We start from the raw sequence: 9,866 nt of genomic DNA on the forward strand, positions 1-9,866 counted from the left end.
GTGTAAACACATAATTCCTCCATAGATGTAATGCACTGTAGGAGCGATTGCCACCGGTCCAAGATGGCCGCCCTGCTGACGCACCGCTGTAGTGTGCTGCAGCAGTCGATGCGGCGTCTACGTATTATGTCTATGGGTCAATATGGCGTTGTGTTGTTTGAGCACTGCCCCCTAGTGTCTTTATTATGTAAGCGCACCCCTGACGTCATCGGGCCGGCGCATGCGCAGACATGAAGCTGACGTATTTTGAACTGCACGGCGGGCAGTTGGCTTCAGAAGCATAACAAAAAGTTTCCTGAAAAAGCAAAAACCAAGCGTGTTGGGACAAAATGACTAGCACACTGCAAGGAATTACCCTCAAAGGAAGTAGTGAGCTTGTGGCCGACTTCTTCTGTGAGTATGTATTGCTTTCTTTCAGCGGACGGTTTATAATAGCATCAAGTTAGAGCAGCTAATGCTACCATGGCCTGTTAATACACGGCGAGGCGTGCACCGTGCTTTAAAATGAATGGATATTAAACATTTCCACCTATAGGTTTATACATATTTTCACTTTAACTCAAAACAAAGATCCTCACACCACGAATCAGACCTTAAATCTGACCGTAGTGTGTGAATGTGATAAAAAAAAAAAAAACACTTTTTACTGTCATTTCACCTTGTTTGAGACGGTGAAAAAAAGAAGTGTTTATTATTTGCGTTTTTATCTGTTCCTCACTTATAGATTATGTAATGTGTTTGATGGATTAAAAAAACAAAAGGGTTTCATGTAAAATGAGCAAGTATAGTAAATAGTAGTGGTGGGAACCTCTGGGTACCTCACGATACGATATTGCGATACATCGCCGTATCGAGACATCGTCACACTAATTTGGCCTGCACGATTCGGCTTAAAACCAATATCTCGATATTTTTAGGTTGAATCACAGTGCACGATATGTATTTTGATATTTTAATTTATCCTCCCAATTACTGTATGAATATTAAATAAAACCCTTTTGGTGCATAAAATTACACCGATATGGTGATTAAAGTAGCCCCAATTATTCAATGATTAGCACAATGTTGATGCCCCCCCCCCAATTAAGGGTTATTTTTTTCTTTGCATTGTGTCTATTTCATACTTTTAAACAAGGATTATGTGTCGTATCCGATAACTAAAGTAACCAAACCAGGGTTCCAGCAAATTCATGAATCTAAAAATAAGGCCTTCATTGTCATTAAAATGTCCTTAAATCAATGTTTCAAATGTTCTACATTGTAACACGTACAGTAATAAGTATATTGTGATTGGTCTCGCATTTCAAAATAAATGGTAACATTAATTTACAGTATTTTACGTCATCTTGTGTATTTTTGTGTGTTTACTTTGGGGGCGGCCAGTTGCACGTCTGCACTTGACAATTGAAAAACACTCCCCCAACCTTATGTTATCGATGTGGTGTTTGCGTGTGTGTCCCAATTATGTTTACTGTAAAGTTGGTTTTAAATTTGCTTTTTAAATGGCAATAAAAAGTCTTGAATTTAATAGGACTAAAGCTGTAGGAACCCTGCAAACGGATGTATCGCAACTACCTTTATTTATGTCCAATCGCCAAATCCAACAGTAATCATATTACAAAAAAAAAATCAATACAACAATATAAAAATAACTAAAACATCAGCTTTTTCTGAAAATTCAATCTGATCTAACACAAAAGCTTTTGTATTCTGTTAAAAATAAATCAAAACTTCCAAACAGAATCCTCAATGAGCGGCATGAGTCAATCCCCACAAGTAACTACACATTTTGCTGTGCACAATCAAAGCAGCTTTAAAAACATTGTGGAAATACATTACATTACATTAAATGAAAGTGGAAGTTGACACATTTGTGTATGCTTAATTCAAGTTAATAATTCCTTTAAAAAACAGTTTATATTTCCAAATATTCCCAAAATGTTTAAGCCTAAATTCCCGTGGAATTTTACAGGAAATGTTCCACCCCTTTGCACCCCCATATTTGCCTGACTTCTCTTCTTTTCTGTCCTTTCCCTCCTCAGCGTTCGGCATCAACAGCATCCTCTACCAGCGAGGCATCTACCCACCAGAGACCTTCAGCAGAGTCACCCACTATGACATGAGCCTTCATCTCACCACTGACGTCAAGCTGAAGAACTACATGAACAACGTGGTCGCTCAGCTCAAAGGTGGGTGAGCTAGGACTGGGCGCTATACCCGTTTCATACCAAATACCAGTATATATTTTTGTTATGATATGAATTTTTTAATATACCGTCGTATTGGTGTATTTGATTACACAACTTTCTGAACGCTACGCCGTGCCGCGTTTCAGACTGGACCTTTTTCAACGTTGCAAATAGGATACGGTGTAAATCATGGATCACAAAGACACAACTGAAAGCTCTGAAGCTGCATGTGCCTGCGTACGCATTCCTCTGCTACAGGAGAACAACACTGACGGACATAGTTAGCTTAGCACGTCGGCAGTAATACACAAAAAAAGAGAGCAAAGGATCCCAATTTGTAATTCCTATAACGCGGAAATAAGTCCTGGTAGAGCTGCAAACAAAACGCTACCTTATTCACCATAAGCATTTAAAGCTAGAAATCAAGCTAATGCTAAAGCTAGTGCGACAAAGAGCCATTGGGCTGCTGTTGCAAACTTGTATTACTACTAGTGTGGAATTATTCTACAATATTCACTCATCATGACAGTAAATAAACCATCATAAGTCAATCTACTGCAGTAATTCCTCTCTCAACCAGTAGAAAATGCTGTGAACACCTGATTATGCATGAAAAAAAAATACCGTCATATACCGTGAAAAAAAACCCAATATATATTATATCGGAGATTTTAGATGCAGTCAGATAAAATCTGGTATTTGTTTTCTGGCTGATATCGGATCGGGACACCCCTATAACTTAATATTAATGCTTCAAAGAATAAATCAATTAAAAATATGAAAATATTTATTTAGCAATGACAATTCATCAACGCACAATATAAAATATAATGTTTAACTTGTCCCCACTTATACATTATATAATAATGTACAGAACCTCTAACTGACTGGGCTGCATTGCTAAAAGAGAGTCAGATTATATATGTTCTCTCATTAAACCACAAAGTGCATTAAATTTGCTTTTTTGTTTTTGAACCTAAATTCTGTGCTTTGGGTCAGTTTCCTGTGATTAAAAAATAATCGGAGGCACTACACGACACGTGAGCCTGAAACAGGACTTGACAACAGTAGAATTGTGTGTGTGTGTGTGTGTGTGTGTGGTGCAGAGTGGCTGATGGAGTGCACGGTGCAGAAGCTGGTGCTGGTCATCACCTGTCTGGAGACCAACGAGGTGCTTGAGAGATGGCAGTTTGACATCCAGTGTGACAAGTCAGCCAAAGAGAACTGGTTGGTATCACATATTAACACAAAGAACCAGTACTTGTTCATACTTTAATGCAAAGTTTCATTTTGTGTAGGGACAGACATGGTGAAAATGACAGGAAAATACTTAAAACAACAAATTGACTCCAAAAACACACAAAACTACAACGAAAGCTCATCAAATGGAAGAAAAATGCATGAAATGACTCCAACATATTAATTTAGTCTTGTTGTGGAAAATAAAGATCAAATTCATAATCTGGCACCTTTTAATACAGTGAGGGACACAAAATGTGATTGTCTGCGCTGAGGGCCACATTATCTACGTCCACGTCAGCATTTAGAATAATAATGACCATTATGAGCATTAATACAGGAAAGATCAAAGGGTTTTTGTCAATTTTTGTATGTTTTTATTGTTTTGTTGTATATTTTTGGAGTCATTTTGTGTTTTATGTTAAGGTTTCATTTATTCAGACAACTTTTTGCTACTGATCGCTTTCATGTGTCCTCATGAGTTTTTTCTGGGCGTGGCCAACTTGAGAGTTCTCCCAGGCTGGCCACGCCCCCTGATATGTAGTAGCTGCCCCTGAGGAAGACTGACAGTTGGCAGTCGAAACATGTCAGGAGATCAAAGTACATTTCCTGAAAAAAGTTGTCTGAAGAAATGAATAAATCAGAACACTTTTAGTGTGAAATGGTGACAGGAAGTTTATTTTTGTATTGCTTGTGATGAGACCCAACTACAACATTTTGCTCAGAATTCTTTGAAAAGCATTTATTTTTAAGACTGACCTTTATATTTTCTAGTCAAGATCATTTCTACCATCATTTTGTGTATTTTGCTGTTTTTATTATTCAGTATATTTTATTTGAAAACTAGGGCACAATGATGTTAGATTGTTCTTTTTCCCCCCCACATATAATCTGTGGTCCACTTGAGATCAATCTGGTCTGTATTTGGCCTCTGACACCCCTGCTCTACAGTATTTACAGGGGTTCACAGTTTTCTCATGCTTGTATAACACGATGGAAGTCATTTCTAGTCTCACATGTGAAAAAAAAAAACAAATCCTCCTCAATCCTCAAATTTGAAACAAATCTATCCAAATTAAATAAATATACTTACTACCTGTCACCTATTGCTTGGATATTTTAGTTGCCTTGTATACTACCGTACATACTTCTATATTATTTATACATGGAAATGCAAAGCTCACTAATGTTGAAATTGTTTGATTCCCAACCACTGTGGCCCACTTGAAATCAAACTTATCTGTATTCGGCCCCTGAAATAAACAGTTGGACACCCCTATCCCATGGGTACATGTACCCCCATTTGAGAAACACTGATTTAGAAAGAGTGAGTGTTTGATATTCTTTGACGTTCTCACCCAGTGCTCCTAGAGAGAAATCCATCAAGGCCATTCAGGATGAGATCCGCTCCGTCATCAGACAGATCACGGCCACAGTGACGTTCCTGCCTCTGCTGGATACGCCCTGTGAGTAAAGAAGCTGCTCGTTGCTCCGCCCCCACCACTCTGCTTCTCATGTGCCACACGTGTCAAACTCACGGCCCTTTGGGATGAGGAGACATTTTTTTATTACAAATTTTAATGGATTTTTATTCGTAAAATGTTTTTGATGACACTTCTCTTGATGTATGTGATGCTATATTTAATATAACACAGAGTAAACATGGTCCCCAGTGTACCAGTTTGGCCAAATAATGATAGCGTATAGTAATTAATTAAATTAAGACACCATACCAATAAACTATACAGACTGCACCTCAAGTATGACCAATAGGAGGAAATAAAAATAGGACACCTTCTTAAACTGTGTTAAATGATTAATGAAACCAGAGTTAAATACATTTTTACTATTTTTTTTTAATAAAAACCCATTACAATTATGAAAGTGTTTTTTGACAAATCAAGTGTTGTAGTGTGATCAACAGAAGCCCTTTGATGGTTGGATAGAGTTATGTCATTAGTATACAGTACATTAGAGTGAAATTATTACATTTTATTACTAATAAAAATCCACACACATTAATAAAAGTATTTTTTGTCAAACCAAGTGTTGTACTATGATCAGCAGGAGATGAGTGAAGGCTGCAGTGATTGTGGTGACACTGCAGTGAATACTAATGACGTCTACATTAGACATTCTTCAACTGTTGAAAAAACTCAAAATTCCTACGAAATCCTTCAATTTTTCGCCAATTATTACATATTATTTCCCCTTAATTAAATAGAAAATTGGTCACAAAATTTTAATTTAGGGATATACTGACAGAATAAAGGCTCAGATGCCAACACCAAAAATATTTTTACTAATATTGTCATTGATGAGGAAGCCTAACAAGGTAACAAAGAGATGAGAAACAAATTAGATGATGATTTTTTTTAATTTACAGCTGATTTAAGACCCGTTATCAAGATGCTAACACAAAAGGAAGTTTACGTTTTATAGGATCATTTATTAAAAGCTCAGTGATTGTAATTTACTTTCAGGGGAAACATAATTAATGTAATTTTAATTATAATTGCTTGTAATCGTAATTTTATTGTAATTGAAAGTAGATAATTGAAGAGGTAATCGTAAATGAAACTCAATATTTGCAGGTGCTCAGTTTTCCTGGTGCTTATATTGCACAATTGCAGTCACTTTTAATGTTAAACTGTTGGGAAAACTCAAAATTCTGACAATTAATTTAAGTTTTCTTTTAATTATTCTATTATATTTCCCTTAATTAAATAGAAATGAATCACAAAATCTAGGAAATTTAAAGTGAAGATCCTGTTAAGATTGGTATCTGTCACTTATTGCTTGGATATTGTCGGTTTCTTCCATATTTTAATATTTTATGTAAACGTAGAAGCGCAAACTAGGGCACATTAATGTTGAAATGCATTGTTTTCTTGTATAAAATCTGTTTCCAACTTGAGATCAAACTGCTCCGTATTTGGGCCCTGAACTAAAATGAGTTTGACACCCCTCTACAACAGGCGCCTTCGACCTCCTGGTCTACATCGACAAAGACAACGACGTTCCAGAGAAGTGGGAGGAGTCTGGCCCACGGATCATCGACCAATCAGAGGAGGTGCGCCTGCGCTCCTTCACCACCTCCATCCACAAGGTGAACAGCATGGTGGCGTACAAGAAGAATGACTGAAGAGCTGCTTTTCCTTTCTCACCTCCACACTGATGTACATACTGCTCATTCTTCTTCTTCTTCTGTTCCTTTTTCTCTGTGTTTGTCAACCTCTGTTTTAGAACATGGTGGTTTATATGTTCAACTTTTTAAAGAAAGTGTCTAAAATAAATGCTTTTTGCTTTTTCTCCTAAACGTTGATGCGTTTCCATGTTTGGCCACAGGGGGGCAGTGCAGCACCAGGAAACCTGTGTTTTATCTGACACCTAAAGTTACCAGTGATCTGCAACTTTAATAGTTGCTGGTGAATGGACTGGTTCAACTGGAGCCTCTTTGCACACATCAAAGATGTTCTGTGTGCTGGAAGTGCTAAAGACAGGGTTGGGCTCAATTAGAATTGGATTCATAATTGCTGTTGTAATTGAATTGTCACATATTATGACCAATATTTATATTGATAAGGAAGCCTAACAGGGTAACCAAGAGATAAGAACCAAATTAGAGCAGGGGTGCCCAAATTCTTTTCATTGAAGGGTCAAAAATGAATTGCGGTGGAGGGCCGTGGGCCAAAACTACACATTCATGTTCCAGTGCATTAAATTAAATATGCCAATAACATAACTGCGCAAAATAAACACTTAAAGTTGGTTGGAAATTGAAGAACCCTCGTCTTTATCGTTAAGACATTTAGTGCAAAATAAATTCAACAAAATGGGACACAACATACATGATCAAAACACTACATTTTCTCTGCCTTGAACAATAATTTAAAGGGGACATATCATGCTAAATCCACTTTTTTAGCCCTTAAATGCATTTTGTTGTGTATTTATACTGTTTAGAAGTACAGAAAAAAATCAAATAAGTCTCTTCAGGTGCTCCGTTGATATTTTTATATTCTGTTTTGGTCATATTTTTCAATCTGTTTCGATTTTTATATTCTCTATTACGTTTTTTGAACAATAACGTCACAGTATTTGCAGCGGAACTGCCAAATTAGGACATCGACTCCAGGCCCAACACTTCGAGCATTTTTATTTCTCGCTTTTATTTTGTAGTCCAAGCTCCAGGATACCGAAGTTACGAGAGGATAAGTCAAAATGTTTGGTTGTTGGATGTAGTAACCCACACGCTTCATTACAACGTCTCCCAGCATTAGAACCTTTTCAAAGTGCCTGGTTGTTGTTTTTTTTTTCACGGAAATGTTCCCACATCTGTGGGTAAGGTCATTTTTGTGTGTGTGAAGCACTTCAAGGATGACGCTAACGTCAAGAAATGCATTTTAATACAGTCTTTTCGGAGACAAAAACTTAAAATGAAATGACTAATGAAAACTTTAGACTTAAATTAAATCACATAGGCCATATCATCAAGGATCTAAAACGAGCACACAGCGCTAACATATGAAGACGGTGCAACTGCTAATGCTAACAAAACAATGACAGGGACGTCTTATCATCACACTTTTTAGCATTATTTACAGCTTACCGAAGTGCTCTGTTCGTCGTCTCCAAAGATAGAAGGAATTGAACCCTCAATCAGACAAAGTCTTTCGGCAAATCCTTCATTAAACTGGCGGAGGTTGCAGAATCAGCGTTAGCTGGGTGCTTGTGTTAGCTCACTTGTTAACATCCATATGAAGACGTTGTTCTGCAGGTTCATCATCTTCATTTTCATCTCGCTTCGCCGGGTCCGACTCTGCCTCGAACATGTGAGGCTGGATGGACAAGTCTTCCGTTGTTTACATTTTCTGCACCGCTACATAATGTATCTCGTCTATCGAACTACAAAAATGGCCGAACGGGGTGGAGTTAAAATGAGTGTCACCTCTGCAACCTGGAGAGGGGGCGGGGTATGAAAGTGTCTCATTTGTATTTAAAGAGGACGCATCAAAACGAGTTGCTCTCAGAAGCACATCAGAAAAGTGGCCTGTGGAGCTATAATAATGAGGAATTCAGACCCAAGCATTGCAGTTCCGCTTTATATAGACCACAACTGTATGATTTATATGTAAAAAGGAAGGATTAAAAAGCATATGTCTCCTTTAAAACTCAAAAATAATCTAATTGGACCTCAGCTTTATTAATAAGTTTTATATAGCGCTTTTCAAAGAAAATGCTTCACAAGAAGCTTTAGATTTTTTTTCTTATATATCACTGTACTGTATTACATGATTTTATATATTTATAAAAGTATCAAAATGTTTAAAAAACTATTTCAAATGTGGACAGCTTGCCAAAACTAATTGCCTGTGGGCCAACTTTGGCCCACGGACCCTAAATTGGACAGATATGAATAAGATGATATTTTTTAGTGTATTTTACAGCTGATTTAAGACGAGTCACACTGAGCCATTATAGGAGATGTTAACACAAGAGGAAGGTTATGTTTTATGGGCTTATTTATTAAAGATATAAGTAATTGTAATTAATTCAACTCGAAATTTAGTAATTGGGAATGTAATTATAATTGACTTAGAGAAAAAACTATTGTAATCGGGGAAAAAAAATGCTGGTAATCTGACATAAACAGGGCTAATTGAAGACGTAATTGTAATTAAAAAATGTGATTGACCCAAAAGATGTGAGGCAACATGTTTCTGATTTTAAATAGTTTGAATCACAAAAGATGTAACCATAATGAAAATTCAGATAATCTAACACACACACACACACATATGTGGTGTGCTGGTTAGAGATTATATTTTCCATCTGTGGGTTATTTCTATTCCCAGTTTTTCTTTTTTTTTCATTGCTTTTCTTAATTTTAACCAATACAATTCATTATTTTATTTATGTTAAAACACCTCTGACTTAAGTTTATACAGGGTCCCCACGATCATTAAATTACTGGAAAAGTTATGGAATTTGAAAAAAAAAAAAACAAAAAAAATTCTCCAGTCTTGAAAAGTCACAAAATATTGAAACTGTTTTGGAAATATAGCCCATTTTATTTTAATGTTTAAAATCTATTAAAGCCCAAAGATGTTAAGCCTTATCTCAAAGTGAAAGTGCTGCATAGCAGCAGCATCATTGAGCGGAAATCACGAGATCTCACAAATTCACTCTTCAGGTAAGTTAGTTTAATTTCTACTGTAATGGTCTGGCATAGATATTAGCGCTTCAGAACCAAGTTATTGAAATTTGGTAAAATATTTCAGAAAAGTTTTGGAAAATCATTGCGAAAAAAGTGTGGGAACGTGTACATGTACATGAAATAAATTGAGTTTAAAACAGCAACAACAGAATTACTTTACATGAAAAGAAAAGAGTTGTGTCCTGAGATGTGTAAAGAAAGATTACAACCAAATGAAA

At 36.5% G+C, this 9,866-nt stretch overlaps 1 protein-coding gene across 1 annotated transcript; it reads left to right on the forward strand.

Annotated features, from left to right (window-relative positions):
- Positions 1-239: 239 nt before the first annotated feature.
- On the forward strand, positions 240-6,747 carry mad2l1 (MAD2 mitotic arrest deficient-like 1 (yeast)). Its single transcript, XM_028474931.1, has 5 exons — positions 240-393; positions 2,043-2,189; positions 3,296-3,416; positions 4,791-4,894; positions 6,407-6,747. The coding sequence occupies exons 1-5, from the start codon at positions 330-332 to the stop codon at positions 6,571-6,573; spliced, it is 603 nt and encodes a 200-aa protein (XP_028330732.1). The 5' UTR covers positions 240-329; the 3' UTR covers positions 6,574-6,747.
- The last annotated feature ends 3,119 nt before the right edge of the window (positions 6,748-9,866 follow it).

The sequence above is a fragment of the Gouania willdenowi genome, chromosome 18 (genome assembly GCF_900634775.1).
Source record: "Gouania willdenowi chromosome 18, fGouWil2.1, whole genome shotgun sequence".
NCBI lineage: Eukaryota > Metazoa > Chordata > Actinopteri > Blenniiformes > Gobiesocidae > Gouania > Gouania willdenowi.

Bases quoted from the DNA above. Each gene is read 5' to 3' on its own strand.
- mad2l1 (XM_028474931.1), top strand. From the start codon at position 330: ATGACTAGCACACTGCAAGGAATTACCCTCAAAGGAAGTAGTGAGCTT. The intron at 394-2,042 runs GTGAGTATGTAT...TTCCCTCCTCAG, and splicing joins GCTTGTGGCCGACTTCTTCT to CGTTCGGCATCAACAGCATC. The intron at 3,417-4,790 runs GTTGGTATCACA...GTTCTCACCCAG, and splicing joins AAGTCAGCCAAAGAGAACTG to TGCTCCTAGAGAGAAATCCA.